This window comes from Colossoma macropomum, unplaced genomic scaffold, assembly GCF_904425465.1.
Source record: "Colossoma macropomum unplaced genomic scaffold, Colossoma_macropomum, whole genome shotgun sequence".
In the NCBI taxonomy this organism is placed as follows: Eukaryota; Metazoa; Chordata; class Actinopteri; order Characiformes; family Serrasalmidae; genus Colossoma; species Colossoma macropomum.
This window is the reverse complement of record NW_023494792.1, coordinates 38,884,919-38,910,728: the sequence shown is the minus strand read 5'-3', so window position 1 is coordinate 38,910,728 and position 25,810 is coordinate 38,884,919. Positions and strand designations below refer to the sequence as shown.

The following is a 25,810-nucleotide window of genomic DNA, read 5'->3' as shown; positions in this document are numbered from 1 at the left end:
GAAAATAGCACAGTTTGGACGTTCACTGTCTTGTTAGTTAGTTAAATGTGTGCTACTTTGTCCTGCTTTGCTTATTCTTCTAAAACAAAGGAATTTGCTGTAATGCAGATTTGACATTAATAAGCCCACTTTGGCTAGTTAGCTAAGTTAAATGTTGGAACTTCAGGAGTTGTTTAGACTGTCATTAAGGTATTTACAAAAGATTAATGTCTGAGAAACGACACAGCATACCATTATCAGTTACGACAAGCATGATGATTCAGTTTAATTAAAAAGGAAAAAAATGTATGCAGATGTATTTTTTTTTTATTTCACAGAAATCATTAGGCCTCTCTGAAGGCCTAGAAGGCCCCGAAGTCTCCCTACTTGTGCGTAATTAACCATAATAGACAAGTGTAAATATAGAACATACTACTGCTCTTGCCACCAAGGACAGCTGTGAAACACAAACTGTAGTAGTGCTACTCACTGTTTTAATGTCAGATCTAACTATCCCATTGAAAACTGGATCAGAGAGGTGAAGACTGGTACAAGCAATCACAAATTAGTTCTTAAATACAGTTGTGGTTGCAGCATTCTGGAAAGTGCCCATGCAACTGCTACAGGTCAGACTGCACTGTGTAAGAGGCAGGAATAGCCCAGATTAGCCCAACACAGGTATATACAGCCTGTGTGTGTCTGTGTGTGTTGTGTGTGTGTGTGTGTGTGTGTGTGTGTGTGTTGTGTGTGGTTCCAGAAAGAAGCTACAATACACAGGCTAATTTCGGACAGAGCAAAATATATAAGTGTTTTCATTTGGACTGGGTGAATTCTATTATTGTGATGCTGAGTTTACAATATTAAAGAACTTGTACAATGTGATAAAAGTACTAGTTGTTCATTGATTATAAAGCATTCTAATACAATAGAAAAGTTGTTTGTAAAGTAGAAGTCTTAATATACACTTACTGTCCTGTTTCTTTAGAACACCCTACCTTATGTGGTGTACTTTGCAGGTATACAGTTAGATAGTATAGCTCATCTTTTCCATGCACAGTTTGTGTTAACCATCAGTGGTCAGTTTCTGAACTTGGCTGAATATGTTTTGAGGGTGGACTATTCTTAACACCGCTGTGACAATGATAAAAACTCCAGCAACACCACTATGTCTGATACACTCATACCCGCACCACACACACTACCATTAACTACCATGTCAGTGTCACCACAATGTTGAGAATGATCCAAATAATATCTGGTCAGCAGTGGTCCTGTGGTCAGAAACTGACAAATGATGAATGGAATAGAGGGAGCTGACAAATGGTGCATAACAACAGATGGTTTACAGTGTGTAACTGTATGCCGAAATAGTGGCCCTATAAAGTAGGTGAACCTCATAAAGTAGCCAGTCAGTAAAAGTATAGGGTAGGTGTTTCTAATAAAGTGGCTGGTAAACATGTTAAATGAAAATATGCTCTAAAAATAATCATTTTAAATGTGCATAAAACTATAGATGATAAATGACATTTGTTATAATTTACAGCTATAAATTAGCCACTCCTTGTCCTCCTACTTTTGACTGTTGAATTCCTTTGTCTCACATGCGTGTGTATGTGCTCATGTGTGTTCAAGTAGTAATACTGTACTGGGATTACAGTATTATTTACGACACCGCTGTGGTGGGACCAGATTAAGTGATTAGAGTGAATAGAGGTAGAGTACAGACACACAGACACACACACAAACTGTCATCTGCTCTGCCATGTTACAGCAAACACATGGCTGGACTGTTATCAGCAGCGTCGGTCAATGTGGAATCTGTTCGGTTACGTGAACCAACTGATTAAAAGGCACTGAGCAGGTGACAGAAGACAATTTCTAAAAAAAATAATAGAATAAAAGCAATATATGTTAGCCATGTGGTACGATTAGGGCTGAAATTACCATTTTAAAGAGTGCAATTTTTATTACAGGCTACATTATCAACAATGCTGTCTTAAGCGTAAATTTAACCCAGTAACACAGAGATTGTGATCTGCCTGTAAATGAGTCAGACCAATCAGAAGCAACCACAATCACATGCTGTGTACAAGCCAGAAAAAGTGGATAATCTGGTCTTCTTGACCTTAATTTACAAAAAATAATCACAATTTAAACTCCATTCACAACATTGTTCAGAAAAATCACAATTGGATATTTTTCCCAAATCGTTCAGTCCTAGGTTAGACATAAAAGACCAATGTCTCCCTGAAAGCTGCTAAAGTGTAGATCCTTATTGAGAAGCCCTCCCTGAGCAATTCTCTCATCAATATATGAGCCCTGCCATCTGGTCACTCACCTTTGACCCTTTCCCTACTGTTCCAGTTTCCATGGAAACTCAGTCCTATCTAGAGGCCACTGTTTTAATGACCATTGACAGGAAAAATGGCACATTTCAATTAAGGCACACCACCTGTGCCAAAAACAGCTCCCCACCTTTGACATACGCCATATGTTCACTTCACTGGGTACAAAAATCCCAAACAGATTTTGTTTTTCTTAGCACCAATTTACTACTTTCCCAATAAGACCGAAGTGTTTTTTGTAATTAGATGTGCTTAAGCAAGTAAACAGACCAATAAATGTCAAAACTCAATTTAAAAAAACAAGAAAAAAAACACCTCTATGATAATTCTTATTTCTGCTGATGCCCCAATTGCATTTCTAATAGCATGTAAGCTAACACTGGGGCACATAAACTTTTTTGGCCATTTTAGATTAACCATCACAATTTAAAGCAGGAAAAGGTAATTCTGTATATTTTATTTGAAACTTGTAACAGACAATAACATATATTTAACTTTGTATGTAGCGGTTTTACCATGATTCTTTCAGTAAAGAGCCTTGGCTTAGAGTTTCCGCCTCTGTTTTCCTTTTCTAACATTAACTGAAATCAGACTGAAAACAGTCAGTGATGTACACAATTCAAAATGATGGTTGTTCAAAGGTTCTTTAGTAAAGAAAATTGTTTTCTATAGAACCATGAACACTCATAGAACCTTTTGCATGATTCAAGGGTTTTTTTGCATCATAAAAGGGTTCTTCAGATTGATGGAAATGTGCTTTAGATTTGCTATAGATATTCTACACAGAACCATTTTTAAAAAGGTTCTATGTAGCACCAAAAAGGTTCTTCTATTGTTACAAGCTTGTCATTGTAACAAAAGAACCACCCTTTTTGGTGTTACATAAAATCCTTTTAGAAAGGTTCTATATAGAACCACCTACAGCACATTCTCCACCAATCTTAAGAGCCAATTCATGAAGCAATGAACGCTTTAATCATGCAAAAGGTTCTTTGAATGTTCATGGTTCTATAGAAAACAATTTTCTTTACTAAAGAACCTTTTAAGAACTACGGGCCTTATTCACCAACTGTTCTTAAGAAGAAATGTCTTCTTAAAATCCACTTTTCTTAAAATCCACACAGTTTTTACGAGATGAAGCCCAATCTTTTATTAAGAGTGTATTGAGGTCTTTCAGAAAGCCTGGCATGTAAATCAAAATGTGATTGGTTGATTCCACTGTCACTTCCTAATTATGTTGCTAGTTAATCTATTGTGTGAGGCCTTCAGCCAAGATCCTTAAGGGCTACTTAGTAGGATAGCTCACTTGGCTGTATCTATGCAGACTGGATAATTTTCCATTGCTCATTTCAAGATCTTTTGTTTACAACCAATTCTTAACAATAGCATAAGAGTATTATCACAATACTCCCAGAAATCTAATATCGTAAGAATGAAGATCGTAAAACATGTAACTGAAACTGCAGACATGTATTTCTTAGTTTACAGAAATCATTAGGCGTTCCACTGATGTAAATACAGTCTTAAGACTTGTTGTCTTAAGACTACCATGCTGAATTTCCTCTCTGTCCCAGTATCTGTCCTCATTTTTAGATTTGTACATAATACATGCACCTCATAAATGTGCCATTTCAAACCACCTCATTTTCAGATCTGAATTAGTCTTCGTCTGCTTCTTAATTCTTAACCCCTTAAACGGCCAGGGCCCACCGGCAGGCCCAAGGTTTTATTACACAGTACTATAACCTAAGTACAGCTCAGCCAGTTTGCAAAGAAGTCCCTGTAGTTACTGGGATTTTAAGGGGTTAAAGGTTCTGGGTTTGACTATAGCTCTGATACACACATACACCTTCATATAACACACACACAATAATGTGTACATACACACAGACATATACACTTAAGTCTGCAACTATGCAGACTTCCCTCTCTGTCCCAGTATTAGCGCCCTCATCTTTAGCTGTGTGAATAATGCATGCATGGGCTGATCAATTTATAATTCAGCAGGCCTTGTCCTCTAGGACGGAGTGCTCAATAGCCACTTCAGCAGTGAAGACACTGCTCTGCCTCCATTTGCTAATGAAAACGCAGTTTTGAGCTCCGTATTATTAGTTCATAATTGAGAATATATTCATGTAATTCCACTGAAAGAAATAGTCTACTTTGAATCTGACTATTACTATAAGACAACCTTTGGATTAGAGGTTTCCTTTATCCTTCTTCTAATACAAATAAACAGACCTCCACACACCCAGGTACACAATTACTGCATATCAGAAACTGTAGAAGTACTGGTAAAGTGAATTACTGAGGTGTTTAGGCAGACAAACACTGTGAGTTAAGAAATCGTGTGCACGACACTACCGCTTGAACCTGAGCTAGCAACAGACACAAGGTGAGTCTTATCAGTTAGGGCCATCATGACAAAGTTACAAGCCAGAATTATGTCACATTAATTTTGTCTTATGCAACTAGACGAGAAGGGACATTACATTAACAGGTTTCTACAGCCCAGCTTGAGCACAGTCATTTCAGATGATTTGATGCAAATGATTCAAGCACAGTGTTGCCATATCAAATTTATAATGTTACAATACTTAACAATACTTGCATTTTATATTAAGACATTTAGCTTTTTCTTAGGTTTGAAAACAGAAGAAAAATGAACCAGTGGTGTTACACCTCATAAAATACTATCTAACACTATGAATACAATATTTTTGTTGTTTCACACACTGCATTGCACTGAAACAATTAATTATTATGCTCCTTTTGTAATGAAATATGCAGCTGGTCAGTGTTTTTTAAGTACTGACAATAGCCACAAAATGCTCAGACAAAATGTGATGTAATTTTTCCCAACAACAGTAAATATCACCAAAACACCCATGCTTATGTTGCCCCTTGTTAAGTTATCACAAAATCCGCTCATTACAGAAGTTCATAATAGAAGAAGTCTTGGTAACACATTGCACACACACACACACATATATATATATATATATATATATATACGTATATATACACACACACACACACACACACATATATATATATATATATATATATATACACACATATATACACACACACATATATATATATATATATATATATATAGAGAGAGAGAGAGAGAGAGAGAACCTTTTTGGACCAGCAACATCTGTCCGACGCTACTAATTTGCAATGATATAATTTTGATTTCATTGTGCAGCCCTAGTTATTACCCAAGGGTACTGTTGTTCAGTAGTAGCACTATGCACTTAAACATTATCACATGCGGGTGTGTGTGTACATGCATGCCTATCCAACACACCCATCCTCTCCTTCAAAAAAGGAAGTTCAGTAGAGGGCACTGTATCACTACAATGTGGTGCTGAAATGGACAGCGCCACCGGACTGAACCTGGAGGGTAAAGGACACTTGTTAAACCAGGCGTTTAGTCCAGTCCTCTGTGACCCCTAGCAGCCGACGTTTTATTGCTAGAGGCATTCAAATTTGCTGATGACCTGGCTTAACTGTGGACCCCTGCTCCAAACACATAATTTATATATGTACAGTTTAACAAATCAAACCTTCTAAAACCATGCACACCTTAGTGAAACACATAATAATCATTTCAGTATCACATTGCTTGTTTATTTGTAGTTTTTTTTAGCTCAAATTTGAGCTCAAGAGCAACTATGTAATGCTCTTGAGCGCCTGGTCTAGACCTGGAAACCAGCTCATAAAATTGTAGTCCTGGCATATATCTCATTCTGTTGACACTATTGACTGGTTTTGATGTTCATGATTCCAGAAGATGGATGCAGAACAATACTAAAATAATACTGGCATAAGCAAATAATTTATTTAAAAAAAGGATCGGCTCATCATGAGGCAGATGTTTGGATCGGATGGATATTTCAAACCAATATTTGATGGTGTATTTATGTTTATCCTCTGGAAGAGCAGAATGTTTAGGTGATTCTAGGCTACTGAGCTGAAATGTCTGTGTTTTATTTATTTTACTGCATTTGTAGCCTTATAAATGAATGTCATATTTCTTTGTACTGCTAAACCAAGCAGACCAAGTGCTAATTTTACATTATGTAAATGTTTATGTATCGACATCTGCAGATATGTACATGAAAAAATACAGGATATCGGCATCGGCCCACAGTTCTCATATCGGTGCACCTCTATTCCAGAGATCCAGGTTTAACCGACACAGAAATGTGACCTTCTTAACGCCTGTTTCCTGAAAGAACTGGACTGAACTACAGTTCTGATACACACTACACGAGCACGCACACCGACTAACCCCCTCCCCACCCTACACACACACACACACTTACAGTCCAGGTGCTTCTTCTTGGGCGCCATCACCTCGTGCGTTGTGGCTTTGCACACGGCGCGCGCCACGTCTGACCCGGTCAGCTGGTACTGCGCGGCGGCGATGCGGTCAGTCAGCGTCTGGCCCGACATTTTCTCCAACAAGCCACTTCACCACACAGCAGAGCAACGGTGGGACACAAGCATAGGTCGTTCGCCGACCAAAAAAATCGAAGGCAGCCTTTTCCAGCAGAGCCTTCCTGCGCCAGATACAGGCCTGTCCGCTCCTTCACACACCAAATAACGCGGTCAGCAGCGCGAGGCGAGCGGTGTCCTTCTCAATGCCCACTGCACACAACAGCGCTCAGAGGGTCCGCGGACATGAGGGGATTCGGTCCCGGGGTGCCGCGGATTTTCTCCGGTTGTCCTCCCTCTCTCTCTCTCTCTCTCTCTCTCTCTCTCACTCTCTCTCTCTGTCTCTCCCTCTCTCTCTCTGACGGCTCTCTTACGTAACGCCCTCCGCTGGAGACACAGCGTAGATCAGCGGCTCTGTCTGAGGAAAAACCCGAGGATTCAAATAATCGGGGTTTAAAAACGGCCGAACCTCGACAGACTCTGATCAAACTCTGATGTTTCGGTGGCGGACGGTCGACTGTTCCACCGAATCTCGACGATGAGATGACAGAATACAACACAGAATACCGAGGGACCCAAAACGAAGAAGAAGAAATACTGGCGAAAATGTAAACGTAAACGAGAAAAACACCCTGTATATATGGAGCGGATATGTGAGGGTGACGCGCGGGCTCCTGAAGGACTCTCCGGTTCAGTGTCCGCCGACAGTGAGGAGAGCGGAGCAGCCTCGGTCCGTCTTCAGTCTGCCTCACACACAGCACAGCGCCGCAGTGAAGGGCGAGCAGAGACGTTTCAGAGACAGATTCTTCTACAGTTTCTGCGGTCGAGCGGCGGTTGTGAAGCGGCTGGGCCGTTTCTGTCGGTCCTCTATCCTTCTCGTTTAGCCAAGGGTCACGTGACGCCCGGTGAACGCACAGTGCGGCTCTTAAAGGAGAAGAGGAGGAAAGCTGTAGGGGTTAGAAGAGTCTCCGGATGCAGATACCAGTATTATAATAGGGGGATAGACAGATCCTACCGACGAGGTTAATAAAATAGATAGATAGATAGATAGATAGATAGATAGATAGATATTGCCTGCTAAATGAAAATCTCGTTTAGATAGGGAAGAGAAACATGCTGTGCGTAGCAAATACAAGAGGACATACGTAAATCACGATCCATATCACAGTAACAGATTCATACAGGCAGAAATAAGCTGAACATATCAAACACATTTATAGTCACTGGCCACTTTTTTTTAGTGGTGGATCATTCTCAGCTGTGCAGAGTTAGCATGTGTTGTGTTGGTACAAGCGGATCAGACGCAGCAGCCATGTCAGTGTCACTGCAGTGCTGAAAATGATCCACCACTCAAACAATACCTGCTCTGTGGGGGTCCTGACCACTGATGAACAACATATTTTTTTCACAAAGTAGAAACAGATGGACAATAATTCATATTTGTAAAGTCACAAAAATGCATCTAAATGCTACGTGAACCTGGGAGGCGTTGCTAATAAAGTAGCCAGTGAGTGGACCTGAGCCTAGACGTTCAATATGCTAAGACGACGGTTTGAGAAAGATTAAGAATATTGTCACTGTCCAAAGAAAACCATGTATCTCCATTTTTGTCCATTTTCATTTTTTCTGATCATTTCAACACACCAGCTGTCCTTTACAGTGTGTGAAAATTTCATGATGAATGGACCAATAGAAATGCTCTAAAATCACTTGTAATAAAACCTCTTTACATTAACTTACATTGAAAGGTAAGTGTTTTTGCCTTCTCCAGTAAAGTTACTATTTTGGAGATACTTGTTTTTCTTTGGACAGCGACGATATGCAGATTTATGTTTACAGTGGTTTCTGCTTCTGCTTGAGCTTCCCATATGTGATTCTATGATTTTTTTTCCTATCATTTTATGGATCCCTTGTTGAGTTCTAAAGGCATAATGTAGTTTGTTGCTTCCTGTATTACAGACTGGCAGACTGGGTGAAAAAGCCTGCACAACATCCAGACAATAGGTGATCGTCAGCCGCTGAGCTGAATACATAATGCAGGGGGTTTGAAAAGCTCGGCTTCATACACTTCTCCAGCTCCAATTCACTCCTCGTACAAACCACAACAGAAACACCAGCGGCCCTTTCTTAAACCCTGACAACCACACAGCCGGCCACCCAGCTCACATTGAAGATCTGCAAGGTTGAGCTGTGCCAACTCTTTCAGAGGTTAGGAGAGCACCAGGCCCAGATGCTGTTTCACCCTCCAGTTTGAAGGTCTGTGCTAAACAGTTCACACCTGTGTTCACATATATGTTCAACAGGACACGAGAGCAGGGCAAAATATCTCCTAGTTCAAAGGCTACACAATATTACCTATCCCCAAAAAAACAACCATCACAGAACTGAGTGACTACAGACCCACCATCCTGATCTCTGTAATCATAGAATCCTTTGATACAATTCTGAAGGATATTACAAACCCCCTGTGGATGATGCAGTAAACATGGGACTTCACTTTATGCTTCAACACCTCAACCACTCAAGGACCTACGTAAGTATATTCTTTTTCAGCTAAGCGTTTAACACAATCATGAGGTACTCAAAAAATCAGTACTCACACTTCACAAGGTTGTGTGCTCTTTCCACTGCACCTCCACAGACCCCTCAAAATCCTAAAGTTTGCAAATGACACTGCCGTCATTGGTCTCCCTGTGACGGTGACGAGTCTGCTTACAGACAAGTAGTCAAACTGTTGGTCCCATTTGAGCAGTCACCAGAGGAGCTGGACACACTCAAAATAGAGGGGATGACAGTCGACTTCAGGAGAAGCTCCCCACCCCTTCCACCATCTTTAACAAGAATGTGATGTCTATAGAGTCCTTTAAGTTCCTTGGAACTACAGTCACCAGGGAGCTAAAGTGTGACACCAAAATCTACTCCATTACAAAGAAAACGCAGCAGAGAATGTAGCTACTGAGCCAGGGGAAAAAGCCTTGAGAGCTGCATGTTCAGTTCTATACAGCCATTACAGAGTCTGTCATCACCACCTTCATCATTGGTGAATCCCTCCAACCAAAAATAGCATTCATAAACTACAGCATATTATTAGGTCTGCAGAAAATACCCTTGGTGTTAATCAGTCTATGTGACTGTACATGTGTGAAATTTGTTGTTAGTTACTGTGTGTGGTGGGCTACACTGTTAGAAAGAAAGGTACTATGCAGGTTCATTTTTAATTCATCAAGGTACAAACAAAGTTATAGTACACTCAAAGGAACATCTGTGGTTTTAAGGTCCAGTTGTGTACTTTAACACAACATAGGGACAGCATATTGCTGCTGCTCTGCCCTTCAGTGGTGAAGTTTGAGAACTGCATGTGGATGCAACATGCCAAACACCAGGGACTGCAATGCAACTCATGGATACCGACTTGATTGGGAAGGCAGTGATTCCAATCCAATGATTTCAATCAACAATTCATTTAGTTTTCATTATCGTACACTTTAGTAAATGTATTGAGTTAATTTTACAAAAAAGTATTACAAAGGATATTGCAATCAACTGTAAATAATAAACAAAGTGCTTAAAACCAGCACAGAAATAAAAAGGACAGATAAAATTAGAGATGGCATTTCTGCGTCAACAGGTATTGGTATTAGGGTGATGTCAGCAGAAAAGACGGGGTTGGATATTGGAGGAAAAAAAGAACGAATCTGATCCAATTGTGTAACAAATCTATCCTGACACACACACTGAATGATTTGATGTTGTTAGCTGTGTATTTCTTTCTGTGGGGCAGCAGAGTGACTGAGTAGTTAGAACATGATAGCCTACTTTTAGATGCTTAAGATTAAAAAAAAGTTTTTAAAGAAGAAATAGCAGAACAATGTGGGGAAAAACTCAAGCTTCAAAAACTCAGTATTGGAAAAGAAAAAGTACTACTGTGCCGTCTCTAAATAAAAATCGCTTTAATGTAGTTGCCTTGTGCTGCTCTTGTGTCTTGTAGTGTTATGATCAAATGACACAGCACAAAAGTGTGAAAATAGATAAAACAAGCCATGAGTCCTTAAAATATGTTCTGAATTAATTGATATCACAGTGTCATTATCAAGTGAAAATAAAACATAATAAAAATACAAAATTGAGTTGCAAAAACTGATGCTATACTGGTCTTTTGCTATTGCTGACCACCATGTCAAACCTGCTGCAGGGGGCCAAAAATAGCCATTGATATGTAAAATGTCTTTTATTGTGGTCTGTTACATACAGTTTCACATTTGGCTGTTTTAGGACTCCATAGTCAGTGCCTATGGCATAACTGAAAGAGCAACTTTTTTGAATTAGAAGATACCATTTTAATTTATTTCCTAATAAGGATATCGTAGGAGGTCTCAGGAGGCCGACTGGCAAATTTAATTAATTTAAGAATTTAAGGTTTAATGTCTAAACATTCTCTTAACACACCTTAACGTCAATTAATCTTACTTTAATTTAAAACAAATCTGTACTGGGCTTAATTTAATTTGTACTGGGCTTTTTAAGAGATTATCTTAAAATTTATTGAACAGTATGGCCAAAGAAAGTCTATACACTAGAGCTGCAGTTGTATGCAATGTTGGTCAAATTATTAATATTTGCACATTGTAATGCACAATTGAGTTTTTTATTTATTTATTTATTTTTTATTTTTATTTTTTATTTTTTTTGCTGAAATTAAAATATTGGAAAAAAAAATTAAACGTAAAATGCAGCCTATGCAAAAGTTATGGCACGTTTTATATTTATGTTTTTTTTTTCCGAATATGTTAAACTCGGGAAATGAGTAGAACGTTTAATGTTTAACAATAAAATTAACGTTCAACAATAAAATGTGATTTTGGGGTATTTTATTCATTCATTCATTTATTTTTGCATACTTTTGCGTACGACGGCGTACACAAGATTCATCTGCTTAGGTAATGTTGTTAAAGGCTTTCAGTTCGACTTATATTTTGCCTTTGGTGAACCGGAAGACATTTATATTACTTGACCTAAATACCACTCACGTTTTCAGCAAGCATGGCTCCGGGAGGAAAGATCAACAAACCAAAAACAGTACGTCTTTTTATTTGTATGTCAGACGGCTATCTTTTTATAGATGTCTAAATAAAGTTGAATTTCTATCAAATTACACTGTATGCTTGCTTAAAGGAGGTGATGCAGGTTATAATCGCTAACAAACTGACTGTTATAGCGACAGTTTTTGCATTTAGTAGTTTTCCTTTTACCTGAATATAGCAAATATATCAGCCTGCATTTCTCTCATCTCTTTCTCTGAATTTGATTTGAACAACCATGAAATACATTGCACAATAACTGGAAAGTAACATTTAATTACATTGAATCCATCCACAAACAGAAGTGATAGAAAAAATAAGAAGTGGTTACACTGTCTACACCACACACATTTAGACATTTTATTTACTAACCAAAATGAGGGTGAACCTACAACGGTAGAATAGTTGTTAACCACTATTTTATCACGGGAGTATTTTACAAAGCAGGATTTCTCAGTTCGACAGGCTTTGAGCTCTGGCATAAGTGATGTAACTGCTTGGTGAAATACACCCCAGGTTTAGGTTTCAGAAACAGTTTGGTCTCTCCAGAGACTGTTCAAACGTACTGATTACCAACACACTGGCCAAAATGAGTAAGATCAAATTACACCCATTTCTATAATTTCCATACAAAAGGTTGAGAAGGTCATGAAATTATGAAGAAAATTAGTTATTAAATCTTAAGGAAATTAATACAGCCCTTGATGTATCATGCAGGATTTAGGGAAGAAGCTCTTCAAAAGGCGAAGACTTCTAATGAAGCAGAAGAAGAAGAAGCATCGTATCGTTGGAGCAGTGGTGGACAGTGGCCTTATAACAAAACATCACCTGAAAAAGAGGAGGTTTGTGAATTGAACCGCAGAAGGGCAAACAGCATCTTTCTTTTTAAATTATTGTTGATAGATATCATCATATTTAGGAGTGTTAGTCCTTTTTGCATCACTGTCCATACAGGTACTGAACTCAATCATTTTATAACTTGATTTGTAGCTTGCATGAACAATAGGAACATCGTGAGGGAACAGTGTTTTCTTCACAAGGCGAACCTAGCCTAATTCTGTTGTCAGTTATACAGTTTTTCCCCCCCAAACTTTAACATGTACACATGTACATTTGTTTTTGTTGCAACAATGTAACACAAAAGTAGATTAAATTCTATGTAGTGCTATTTACTTGCTATTTTGATTCGCAACCACTTTACTGATGCTGTTGGTCTGTGGCATATTTTCTCATGATTTTCATGATAAGACTTCTCATTCCCCAGTTATATACTTTTACAGATTTCTGTACCGATGTACTGGCTGAAAAATACTCTTAATTGGTATTACCTCTAATATGACTCATCTATGTAGCTGCCTTTGTAAATGTGATTTAGTTACTTCACATTTAATTTTTCCATGTATTTCTGCTGCAGTACTGAAATAGCATCAAAGAGTGTTAAAACAGGTTGGTATGTGTGTATATAATATACAACTAAGATTTTTTGTTACAATATGGATTATTTTTTTTTCTTTTTGTATGTGTACAGCACCAGTTCCAGGGCGAACATCACCCTGTCTGGGAAGAAAAGACGCAAACTGCTCAAGCAGCTGCAGCACATGGAGAAAGAAAAATCCAGCATGGAAGGTAGTTATGACAAACTAGAGCAGTTTCTACATTCGAGTAGGGCAGGGTTCTTCAGTTCTGGTCATGGCAGACTGGTGTTTAGCACAGTTTAGTGAATTCCCTACTTAAACACACCCACTAGACCTGACAACAGATAAGTTGAATGAGGTGTATTAGAGCATCTATCCTGTATCTGCTCTCTTGGCTTATACAGTTGTATCCATATTTTGTTGATTTTTGAACTATTTCAACATAAAAATAAGTTCACACAGAAGGTAAAAGTGGCCCAAATCCAATCTTTTTCGTCATATGTGACACAGATCTGTTATGTGTGTGTCAGTGTGAACAGCAAAAACACAGTAAATCTGATATAATTCCAATTTGAGACTCTCTGGCATGTGGTACTGAAATCCGATATGCGGCAATGCGACTCAGTCTGAACAGCCACGTCGAAATTCATGCGACTTTTACATCAATCCAACTCAAAATTCATCATAATTTCACGCTGCTGAGACCTCAAACATTTCAGGTAATGTTTCTGTACAAAAAAAAATTAGAAGAAACCTGTCCAAACCCCTCCATGTCCGAAGAGATTTTAAAAGACAAGGCCAAACATGGCTGTAGGAGAATGAGGCTGCGGTGTCAAAGAGAAGTTAAAAGTCTGAAAGCAAAGTTTAAAGAATCCAAGGACACAAACCAAAGAAGTGACCGTGCCGTTTTTTTACAGCAAGCTCGTTGGTAGCCATTGCGTTCATGGGCAGTCATGATTGTTTACCTCTGGATGAGCGGCCATGTGAAGCAACGTGAAGCACTGTTCTTTTGCACATGCGGGTCAGTTTAGGGGTGTGATCTGTTCAGACTAATGTCTCGTGCAGGTCACATTAAAAGATATTGTGAACATTCAAACAAAAAAGTCAGATTTGTTGAGAAAATCAGATTTGGGCCACTTTTACCTGCTGTGTGAATGTAGCCTAATTGTCATTAGGAACTGTCAACTGATGAGCATAAATAAAGAGTCTCCAAGCCTTGTGCTAACAGTCAATTATGGACTCCTATAAGCAGCTGGCTGAGGCTCTGAAAATGAAGCTAATTGATGCCTACAAAGCAGAGGAGGGCTATAATAATATATCATAGTGCTTCCAGCTCACAGATTCCACTGTCCAAAATGTCATTACAAATGGCAGTTAAGGGGAACTATGGAAGTTAAAGCAAGATCTGGAAGACCAAGAAAACTCTCGGATATAACTGCTTGTATGCTGTTTAGAAATGCAAAGCAAAACCCCAATATGACAGCAAAAGATCTGCACGAAGTTTGAGCCGACACAGTGCACCATTCCACTGTTTGGAGTTGCTTGCCCAAACATGATCTGCATGGAGGAGTTATCAGAAGGAAGACTTATTTGTGATCTCTTCACAAAAGTTAATGTCTGAAGTATGCAACAATGATTCAAAACTTAGAGCAAAATCCATTGTGAACTACTTCAAGAAACGCAAGTTGAAGCTTTTGGAATAGCCCTCATAGTCACCTGTCTTGAACATCATTGAAATTTGTCAAAAATCTGTGGGTACATCCTGTCTGTGCAAGACAGTCCAAGAATATTGTAGAATTAGAAGCATTCTGCAAGGAGGAGTGGGTGAAAATTCCTAAAATAAGAATAGAAAGACATCTAGCTGGTTATATAAAAAGCATTTGCATGCTGTGATATCTGCCAAAGTGTGTGTTAGTAGGTACTAAGATGTAGAGTGTCCAAACTTTTGCACAGCCACAATTATTATTTCATTTATTTATTTATTTGTTAAGTGAAGTATATATAAAGTGTGCATTAACATTTACAGAAAAATGTAAATCTTGGCCAGGGGTGCCAGAAATTTTGCATGCAACTGTGGGCCATTGCTGTCTTTTTCTCAGTGTTATTCTTAATAATGAAGTAATTGTAATTTGATGATGTCAGTCCTTTCATGTTTCACATGGGAGCACCTTGTATTGTCAGTTTGCATTGTTTCCATGATCAGACAGCACAGATCTGCTCCTTGCAAATATTGTTTTCCTTGGAGAGCTGCCCTGAGTTAATTCCAGCTCTAATCTGACTCACTTGTGCAGCACTTTTGACGTTTAGAGCACCTCATTTTTTATTGTGCATAAGTGTTAGAACAAAGTAAAATACAGTATACAGCTATACACTGAGTACGTACAAACATTGACCCTTACCATCATCTTCTTTTGCTATGCTTTGCCAGACCTTTGCTATAAACATTTGCTTTTGACAGTTCAAAACATCAAAATTTCTGGCCGATGAATGCTTTTGTGGTTTGCTTTGCGTTATTGCCATGCTGAATGATGAAATGTGAAGCGAAGTCAGTGAACAAAGCCAGTCAGTGTGGTAGTGGTCATTAGAGAGTGTGCCAATACCACAGGCTTTCTAATCATATTACATGTTACAGGTAATGTAGCATTCTTTAGGCCATCTGCTGTCTTTTCCCCACACTACGTTAGTTTTTTCTTGACATATCTGCTCATTTTCTGTCAAAGAATACAGTGCTTTGTTAGGATACTTTCTAAACACATAAGATATTTTATGTTGCTGTTTTATGTTATTTACAGTGTAGTGGTTCCGATAATATCCTGCTTTTTTCTGCTTGTTATTTCAACCAGTTTCTCAGTCTTGTTGTGTGCCTAAGAACTCCAAAGGCAGAACTAAAAGCCAGTGCTAATAGAAAGAACAGTTGATGCAAGTGGAAGCAGCTCAGCTGCTAGTTTTTTCATTAACTATAGGGCAGGACAGAACACAAAGAGAGAACACATTTAGAAACGTGCTATTATTTCTCTGATTTATTTGAACAGAACACTGTCATCTGCTTTGTATGCAGGAACTTTTCAATTAGTGGTAAAAATGTAAAGATTGTCATTCCACAAAAATGTAATTGTCCAGTTAATTAGCACTGACTTTAAACATGTCTTGTGAGAGCAGTTCTACAATTTGACAAATAAATATCTTTCTCTTTGTAGTTGAAACAGTACCACAGAAGAAAGCTCCTGCCGTCAAGAAGACGACCCCTGCTGCACAACAACCGAAGAAAACAAAACGTGCCACCTCATCTGCTGAGATGGAAATGATGGATGTGGAATAAGTGATCAGTACTGGAATTCAATGTTAACGTTTGTGCTTCAACAAAGGACTGAAAGTTTTTGTTTATTATGCTGACTTTTAGATGTACAATGTATATATAAAAGCAAGTGATTAGTAATATTGCTTGCTGCGTTGAGGCCAACGTTTTCAGACACAAATTCCATTGTCTTAAATGCTATGGGTGCAAAAAACAGTAAGTGGTTGTAATGCTGTTTTTTCCCCCCAATGCTGCTCCTATTTTCATTTTTGTCAAGGTTTAGACTGTGTATGTCTGTGCCCTGTACCAGATCTGCATATCAAAAACCCACACCAAAACACTTAAAATAGTACGGAGATACCTTGAAGTACATGAGTTACTTCTCTTTTTTGATCAGGAAGATAAATGCCAGAGTGACTACTTTGATAATGCTCAAAAGAACTGAAATGAGTTGAAGTGTGTGAAGGCTATTAATATACCAGCAGTCTTAAGTGTTCTTCTTTGTATTGCTCGATTTTTGATGTGCATTCACTGTCTCTCTGGGTAAGCATACGGTCACACCTGGTCTCCTGTGAATTGCACTAACATCTGTACGTTAGTGCAGTCAGTAACATTACGGAGGGGCTTCAGCAGACCAGAAAGTACCTACAAAGCTAACTATATGTGCCTGTTAGGTTATTTTTCTGAACCATATTAAACACAGGCCAAAATGCATATATTTTCTCAGTAATGTTATTTGTGTCCTTATCACGTTTAGCAGAAAACAAAGCAAAATATTCACCTAAGTGGACTTCATTGTCTTGTTTTGGAGTTTTGAGGGATTACCTGACTCATGGTTAAATAAGTTTACCTCAGGATGTGAGGGAAATTTACTTCATAATGAGAACACAATTTATCTCAAGGTGTGAAATGAAGTACATTCAACTCCAGATGTGAATTTACACCAGAAACAAAACAAAAATTTACATCAGGGTGTAAAACAAAATACAAATACCTGAATTAGAAAGAAAGGACCTCGGGGTGTGACATTTACTTTGGGATTTGCAGGTTTACCTCAGAATACGAAAATCAGCATTAAGCAATTTTACTTAAGAATAAGAAAAAGAAATACCTGAAGGTGTGAAATGAAGTTAATTTACCTCAGAAATAAATTACCTCGGGTGTGAAAAGTTACCTCAGGATAAGAAAAATTAATTTTAAGTAAATGAACCTGAGCAATAGAAAGAAATTTACTTCAGGAAATGAAACAGATTTAGCTCTGTAGTCAGTACATCCTTCGGGTATGTTTTTTTCGTAACGTAAGAAGCGGGGCTTTGAGTGCGCGAGCGTGTGACGTCACCGTCCTGCCAGTCGCGCGGAGCACACAAAGAGACCGAAGTGGGTCAGAGCGAAGGCTGCGTGCTGCGCTCGGTACCGTTTAGTAGCGCCGTTTGGACCGTTTATTGCTGTGAAAACGTTACGGTTTTGTAGTCCGGTCGCTCGGAGTGTCGCGTTCGCAGCTTTCTTTTTCCTATTGTGTGCTGAGCGGGAACCAGCTCGGCTCCAGAGCCCGCGCGGAGCGGCTTCGAGGCGAGAAATAAAGAAGACTGTGATTGTGTTTGTTTCGGGAGAGAGACTCACTCCGCGAGTCCGTGACCACAGACACCATTTTAAAGCGACGGACCCCTGAACGTCTTAAAGGAGCGCGACGAGGAGGATATGTGGAGATGAACTCCTTAGCTAGACTCGTTTGCATAACCGGCCCGCGACCGTCTGTTAGGAGAAGACGTTGACCGGCGGTCGTTCGGACGGTTTCAGTGAAAGTAAGTGGACCCGCGATGAAGAAAGACAGCGGCTGCAGCTCGAGCAGCGTCCCGAGGCTGAGTTAGCGACCTCGAACAGCAAAGCGAATCGTTTTGGGGACAAAGATGAAGGTGGCGGTTGGCTTTTGAGGCCGGAGGAAAGACGACGTTGCATATTTCATTAGGATTGCATCACGGTCTGGTCTCGGCTCGGGATGCCCTCTCGGGTGATGCTCGGTATCCTAGCGACGCATCAGCTCAGCTTCAGCACCAGCAGGCAGGCCCTGCTTATCAGAGCTCTCCAGCTGGAATAGTCAGTGTGTTCTCCAGCCGAAAATACGCTACTCTCATATAGTCCGCCGTAGAGCAGAGAATTACACGAGTAACTACCTTGTGTTAATTGCAAACAACAAGGCCTCGACTGTGTCCTCCAGAATTATTGCCACCTTTGGTGATAATGGAGGTGGGGAGTACATTGTTTTTCAGCTAGATCATGCACTGAAAATAGTAGTAAAATCTAACCTTTCAGTGAGGTAAATTTAGTCACAATTTAGTCTTCTCTTGTAACGCTAGATAAAAAGGGTGAGGCTATTATCTATTCCAGACCTCTCCAGTCCTTGGTCCTCATTTGTGGACTATCCTCATCTTCAGCTCACAGGTTTTCAATGAGGTTTTGGTCGGGAGATTGGGATGACCAAGGGTGCCAGCGATTCTGGAGGCCATCGTAAACAGCAACACCCAGAATTTTGTAAATCGAAGATGCTGGTCACTGTCAGACTTCTTATCACCTTATCTATTTTTAAAAATCCTGTAATTGTAGAACCAGTGTAGTTTACATTTGTCGAAAACATAAATGTGTTTACCAACTTTCACCACTCATCTAAAATTATAGCATGGTGATAAATGGGCTATGAAACCCTTTACTGATAAGCTGGTTGGTTTACTATTACTGCACATAATCAACTACTTAAGATAACATGATAACTTGAGAAATATTTTACAGAAAAAAAGGAGCAAAGTCCTGCTGACATAGAGGAGTGTGTATGAACTGTGGACCCAGAGGACGTGAGAACATCTGATGGAGTTTTGTCTGTGTATACCAGGTACTGGTCAGTAACTCGAATAATTTTAATAACTGATTTTAGATTTCATTTTGTTTAATGGCTTACAAAAGTGATTTGTGTAATGTGTGTTCTAGTGTTGCATGTGGATTACTGGTAGTTAATCAAATTACTTATTTTATCTAAGATATTCTACACGTTCTCTCTTTTCTAGTAGATTTTTCAAAATCGGGCTATTTTAATCCATGATTGTGATGTGAATTTCATATCTAATGTTGTTTTTTCGATTGTATCTAAAGTTAAGTGTAGCAGTAGCAGCAAGGTTCTTTCTCTGATCTTTTGTGGTCTGACAGAAAATCCATGAACAGAAAATTACTTTAGGGAAACGGTTCACAAAGCAGTCCTCAAGGACACTCAGATGGCCCATCTGACTTGCAGTACATTGGGACAGAGCACAAATTTGGACCATCTGAGGGTCCCTGAGGACTGGTGTATTTAGAATCAAGTCTGGTTATGAATGGCTCATTTTTTGTAGATTTACAGAAATGTATATAAAGAAGTAAATATTAGTTGTGAGGGCATCACTAAAATGATAAAGCTCCCATGTTTGCCATGAATTTGAGCAATATTTGACTCAATAATAAATGAGAACCAACTGCTATCCAACAGACCTCAAACCATTCTCAACGGAACTCTGCTGCCCCTGAGAACCCTCTGGATCTCTTGAGCCCTAAAGCCATGGCGTTTGTCTACCAAGGCTCCTACAAGGCAGCTATGCTGCTGCTTGCGGCTTTGCTCTTCCTCCAGGCCAGTGGTCCTGCCTTGGGCTCCAATGGGAAGACATGTTACTCTAGACAGCATCGAGATGCCATTGTGAATGTACGCATAGCCGTGGAACATAATGGGGCCATAACGAGTTCTAGGGTGAAACAGGCAGAGAAAGATTGTATCCTGGCCTGCTGTTCAGAAGAGGTGGAGCCAGGTAGGTTTCTGAGGCAGAAGCTGATTTCTATCTTGGACTTACATATCAGCTGAGCATGCTAAATATGGATCAAAGCGTTTACTGATTGATACTTAAAAGAAAAAAAAAACGTTCACTGAGTTTATCATTCACAGTTTTTTTCAAGCTGTCACCACTATTTTTCTACTCAAAGTGGAGGCCTTTGTGTCTGTATTTTTGTCACATAGAACTGGATTAAAATAAATGATAAGTGCGTACAGAGTCAGCCAGTTTGTGCTAAAACTATGTCTTTAAAGCAAGCACAATTAATTCAGATGATTAATAAGGATTTAATCCTTTTAAGTGGTATTGGTCTATATCTCAAAGACCTGAAGTAACTCCCTCTCAACTTCTCTCACAGGTATAAAGTGTAACATGGTTGTATATAAGCCTTCAAGCCAAGCCGGCATTGACAACTGCTACCTGTTTCATTGTGAGACTGAGCAAGACTGCCCATTGGTGCCTGCCAAGTCTGGGATCAACACTTACGATATTTCTAAAGGTAGTTTTTCCTTAAAAATTAAAATGTAACTTAGAGTAAAGAGTGTGGAATTGGTCTTACATTGTGGTTTGACTGTTTACACCATTCTTTTTAGATTACTTGTTAATATCAAATGCTTAATGATTACATTTGTTTTGTGAACTTGAAGATGTGATTCATCCTACTGCAAAAGGAAACGGGAGGACGACTGTCATGCCCATTATTCGTGCCACTCCTGTAAAACAGGCAATTGCTACTCAGACCCCCTCAACGACCATAAGACCAACAACAACCACAACACCTAGAATCATGCAGCCATCTACAACAACCACAACCCAGCCAACTACAACTACAAGCACTACACAATCCACCACAACCACAACCTTACCCACATCCACCACCACTCAAGCTACAACTACGTCAACTACCACCACCAAACACCCACCAACTGAACCTGCCATTGTCCTGGTTACAATGCCAGTTGTAACCATGCCTAGTAGCCCTCCTACCACCACCACAACAACTACTACAACAACAACACAGCTCACCAGTACAACCACAAAGGTAGCTTCCACAACATCACCAACCACTACCACTACAACTACACGACCACCCCAACCACCAAAGCCACCACAACCACCTGCAAAACCAATCCGGCCTCCCAAAAAGCCCCTTAAACCACAAAAAAGACCAGAACCCCAAGCTGGGAAATCCAGCAAAGTTCCCACCACCAAACCAACCACCACCACAACCACAACTCAGAAACCAACAACCACTCGACCTACTACTACTCCAACTACTACTACTACTACTACCACTACTACTCCAACTACCACTACTACTACTACAACCACCACTACTACAAGTACAACCACCAGTACTACAACTACATCCACAGCTACCACTGAAAGGACAACTATAGTGGTTGTAGAGATGGAGAATGATCTAAAGGATGAGACGTCAGGGCCTGATACTCTGTTGCCTCCAGCTGTGGGCTCTGGCCTGGATAAGGCTAAGGGGTCGCGAATGACGTGGAGGAACAGTCTGGTGGCCATAGTGGTGGTCACGCTGATATGCCTCACTTTGGTCCTGGCCATCGTGGGCCGCAAAGCCATGGAATCCTTTGACAGGAGACACTACACGAGACTGGAGCTCAACGACCTGCACTATGAAATCTGAAGCCTGACCAAACTCTCTTACCCACCACAACTACTAACTGAAAGAAACAAAGAGACAATCCTGCTGAATTTTAAAATGTATTTTTTCTGTCCACTCACTGGAACAAAAAATACTGTATTTTGATATTTAGGGCATTTTTTGGTTAAGAAAATGAGATTGTTCCCCCACGTGTCTACATAAGGTTGTTATAACTGTAAGATACCAATGGAGAGATAACAACAAGATGGGGACTGAGAAAGGACACAAGGTTTAGGGGGGAATGAATAGCAATACAATGAACTCAGGAAGCCTCAACATTTAGAATTAAGGACTATCAAACTAATGGACATCCCTTGCTATGGCAAGACATTACTGAGGCCCAATGCAGTGGTTGTTAACATGTTCATGGTGCAAAAACAGAGGCAATCAACATTTGAGCTGTGGTAGGACAGCTGCATAACCACTGCTTTCAGAGGCTTCAGTTGTTCCATCTTTTTTGCCTGTTTTGGTAAGACTGGTTTTAGTTCAGATTGGATTTGAAGTTCAAACATACCAGGATTGGTACTCCAGGATTGGTACTGACTCCTGGTCAGATTATCAGATTAAGCATATCTTCTCAAAGTTTTGGTTGTGATAGTTTAACGTTTAATTGGGTAACTGCAGAACAATAATAAATAAAAATCTCTGAGTAAACTAAAGGTTAGTATCGTTCTTTGGATAAACTAAAAGCACCTTTATAACACACCCATTCAGCACTGCTGTTCCCTCAATGGAAATGACTGCTTTTCAACCTGTACTTATTGTATGCTCTGTGTCTGGTCTCTTCGTTTCACTCTGTTGTACTGCTGTATTTACATTTAATTGCACTGATCCACAGGAAACTCACTTACCGATGCAAAGTTCACCTTGTGGCGCACTTCTAGCTTGTGTCCTGCACACATTTTGAATGAACACTAATTCTTAGAGGTACATTACACTGGTTGTGCACTATTTTCATATGAAGATCTTTATTAATTAATAGGTGTGTGTGCACGCCTGTGAGAGTGAGTGCTGGTATCAGTCAATGAGGTGGTCTATGGCAGAGCATTGTAACAAACGTGATAAGCAAATGTAATGTTTTTTCTTGGATGTACTGACATGGTTGACCACAAGGTGGCAGCAATCCCTCACCTCGGTTCCACACTCTATTGGCATGCAGCGCTGCCACCTCTTACTCAACACTACACTTTCAAGAAGCCAAATTGGTTTAAGTTGCACAAACCTTTTCTTTTTTTCTCTTCAATTGCTTTTCTATTTTATATCATTCTACGTTGATGGTAATGGTTTGGTCTTGTTTTTTGTGACTTGTTGCTTTTCCAAGGATTTTGATTAATGTAATTTTTTTCTCTTGCAAGAAATAAAATGTCTTTGAATAACACTTGGCAGCCTGCTGTCACTCAGAATAGTCTTATTAATTTCCCTAGTAAATTCCCATTAAATGATTTCTTCTCACATCAGTAAGAGTCATAAATAGACTAAAATGCAAAAATTGCTGGTAAACAGCTCATGGTTTAGTCTGAAAATCAAGATCACATTCACTTATACAGATTTTCTAAGGGTTTTGGGTCAGGGGACTGGGGAAGGGGGGTCATGGCCTTAATGCTGTGGTCCGTGAAACATTTTTACGTTGATTCTGAGCCATGCTTTGCATCATTGTCTTGCTGGAAGATCCAAATGAGGGCCCAGTTTAACCTTCCTGGCTGAGGCAGTAGGGTTTCAAATTAATGTCTGCTGGTACTTGAGTCCATGATCCCATGTATCTAATACAAGTATGAACAAGTTGTCCAGGGCTTTTGGAAGAAAAAACAGCCCCACAACATCACAGATCCACCACAATACTTCACGGTGGGGATGAGGTCATTTTTTGCATGGCATCTTTGTGTCTACGCCAAACCCACTTGTGATGTTTGTTGCCAAAAAGTTTGTCTCATCAGACCATTGAACAGTGAAAGTTTCAGTAATATTTGGCGAACTGAAGGCGCTTGAGTTTGTTGGTCCTTGACAGCAGAGCCTTTCTTCTGGCAACCTTCCAAAAGAAGAGTAGGTGTAGATGGTGTCTGATTGTAGTTTGGGAGACGATCTGACCCCAAGACCCAACTAATTGCCCAGCTGTGATTCCTGGAGATTCTTTGGCCACTTAATCCAACCTCCTCCTTGTGCGTGGGGTCAGTATAGACATATGTCCTCTTCCTGGCAGATTCTTAACATCTCCACATGCTTAAAACTCTTTGGTAATTGCTCTGGTAGTTGAAATGGACATTTACAGCTGTTTAGCTATTTTCTTGTAGACGTTTCATGATTTGTGCCACTCAAAAACCTTTAGTCACACACAATTACTGTATTCTCTCGTCTTCTCATGCTGATGGGTGACTAAGTCAATTTGGTCTGTGTGTCATCTCATATTTGTACCCCAGTGAAACAGAAAGTCATGGCTGACCGTTTAGGTCAGAGGTGTCCAATCTTATCCATAAAGGGCTGGAGTGGCTGCAGGTTTTCATTCCAACAAAGCAGGAGATCACCTGATCAGCAGTTTGAAGACCGAAACCAGCTGATTAAAAGTAGAATCAGGTGTGCTCCAGCTTGTTTGGAGTGAAAACCTGCAGCCACACCAGCCCTTTGTGGATAAGATTGGACACCTCTGGGTTAAGTGTTCCTAAACACTCAGGTGAACTTTAAAACATGAAATATAAATGGGAAAATAGTTAGATTTCACTCCTATACACTTAGATTTAAGAAAATGGTTTATTTTATGATGAGTTTGTTTTTTTCTACCAATTATTGTATTTTTTTTAATGTTTTTTATAGACCATTTTGCTCATGTTTACCAGGTGAGCCAATATTTGGGGAGGGCAGATTATTTATACAACACATTTAAAATCAACACCCACTGGCCAAAGGGGTGTACAACAATTTATCAAATCCAACACAACAATTTAAACTAAATTAACTATTTAAACTAGCAAAACAGTGAGCAACAGTATCAACAAAGAAACATAAGGAATAAAAACATCAAGGTGACACACCACAGACCTTACAACAAAGGCAAATGGCAAGGAAAAAACATGGGTCTTCATACAGGATTTGAAAATATTTAGAGTAGTGGAGGACTTAATGGAACAACGATCTCCCTTAGACCTCAGTCTCGACCATGGAATATTCAAAAGCAATTTATCAGATGATAATGAGCTGCCAAGCCGTGTACTGCCTTAAAAACAAGCAATAAAACTTTAAATTGTAAATCTAAAAAATTTAATGAGTACAGGAGAAAAACCATCTACTAAGAAATTAATGACTGACTGATTCCCATGTAAAGAGAATTGCAAAAGTCTGCCCTAGAGATGAGATCAATGCATGGACAACCACTTTTAAGTCTTTAAATAGAAGGAAAAATTTTAATTTATGAATAGCACTAAGCACACAGTTAGAAATAAAGGTTCTGTGCAGGTATGTTGTTCGGTGATTAAGGTACAAACAATGTAAACGTATCCTCAGAGGAACAACAGTTGTTCAATTGTGTAGCTTAAATAGGTTTTTTCCCAGTGGAAAAGTACATATTTGTACCTTTTCATAAACTATTGTTTTAAGACAGAACAACAAAATAAAAAGCCTGGAGACGAGACGGGGTGTGTGGAGTCAGTACAACTTAGAAAATATAATTTGAATGGATTATGGTACAGTTATGTTCCCTGACTAAAGGTACTGAGATGGACCCTTGAGGGTACCCCCCCA

The 25,810-nt window shown here is 39.5% G+C and overlaps 3 protein-coding genes across 7 annotated transcripts in view; 2 read left to right on the top strand and 1 right to left on the bottom strand.

The window, feature by feature from the left end:
- snap91b (synaptosome associated protein 91b) overlaps window positions 1–7,657 on the bottom strand; it is a 51,133-nt gene extending 43,476 nt beyond the window's left edge. Inside the window, exon 1 of one of the 4 annotated variants that reach the window (XM_036577130.1) lies at window positions 6,662–7,657. In XM_036577130.1, coding sequence (XP_036433023.1) covers window positions 6,662–6,791 — 130 coding nt within the window. In that variant the 5' untranslated portion in view covers window positions 6,792–7,657. The remainder of the gene's footprint in view (window positions 1–6,661) is intronic. The other 3 variants (XM_036577128.1, XM_036577126.1, XM_036577127.1) reach the window with 3 other exon arrangements.
- Window positions 7,658–11,760: 4,103 nt separating this feature from the next.
- On the top strand, window positions 11,761–17,275 carry cunh11orf98 (chromosome unknown C11orf98 homolog). Its single transcript, XM_036577125.1, has 4 exons — window positions 11,761–11,849; window positions 12,569–12,693; window positions 13,380–13,477; window positions 16,464–17,275. Exons 1-4 carry the CDS (start codon window positions 11,814–11,816, stop codon window positions 16,583–16,585), a joined length of 381 nt encoding a protein of 126 aa, XP_036433018.1. The 5' UTR covers window positions 11,761–11,813; the 3' UTR covers window positions 16,586–17,275.
- Window positions 17,276–17,930: 655 nt separating this feature from the next.
- Window positions 17,931–23,457, top strand: mansc1 (MANSC domain containing 1). Of its 2 annotated transcripts, XM_036577123.1 has the most exons (5): window positions 17,931–18,363; window positions 19,346–19,445; window positions 20,073–20,385; window positions 20,765–20,905; window positions 21,054–23,457. In XM_036577123.1, the coding sequence occupies exons 3-5, from the start codon at window positions 20,142–20,144 to the stop codon at window positions 22,061–22,063; spliced, it is 1,395 nt and encodes a 464-aa protein (XP_036433016.1). In that variant the 5' UTR covers window positions 17,931–18,363; window positions 19,346–19,445; window positions 20,073–20,141; the 3' UTR covers window positions 22,064–23,457. The 2 variants fall into 2 exon arrangements, with proteins under 2 accessions (XP_036433016.1, XP_036433017.1); XM_036577124.1 differs by lacking the exon at window positions 17,931–18,363 and having other exon boundaries at window positions 19,370–19,451.
- Window positions 23,458–25,810: the final 2,353 nt, after the last annotated feature.

Excerpts from the sequence above, each read along its gene's own strand:
- cunh11orf98 (XM_036577125.1), top strand. The coding sequence starts at position 11,814 with ATGGCTCCGGGAGGAAAGATCAACAAACCAAAAACA. Across the intron at positions 12,694-13,379 it reads CATCACCTGAAAAAGAGGAG|CACCAGTTCCAGGGCGAACA; the intron begins GTTTGTGAATTG and ends GTATGTGTACAG. Across the intron at positions 13,478-16,463 it reads AGAAAAATCCAGCATGGAAG|TTGAAACAGTACCACAGAAG; the intron begins GTAGTTATGACA and ends TTCTCTTTGTAG.
- mansc1 (XM_036577123.1), top strand. The coding sequence starts at position 20,142 with ATGGCGTTTGTCTACCAAGGCTCCTACAAGGCAGCTATGCTGCTGCTT. Across the intron at positions 20,386-20,764 it reads TTCAGAAGAGGTGGAGCCAG|GTATAAAGTGTAACATGGTT; the intron begins GTAGGTTTCTGA and ends CTTCTCTCACAG. Across the intron at positions 20,906-21,053 it reads CACTTACGATATTTCTAAAG|ATGTGATTCATCCTACTGCA; the intron begins GTAGTTTTTCCT and ends GTGAACTTGAAG.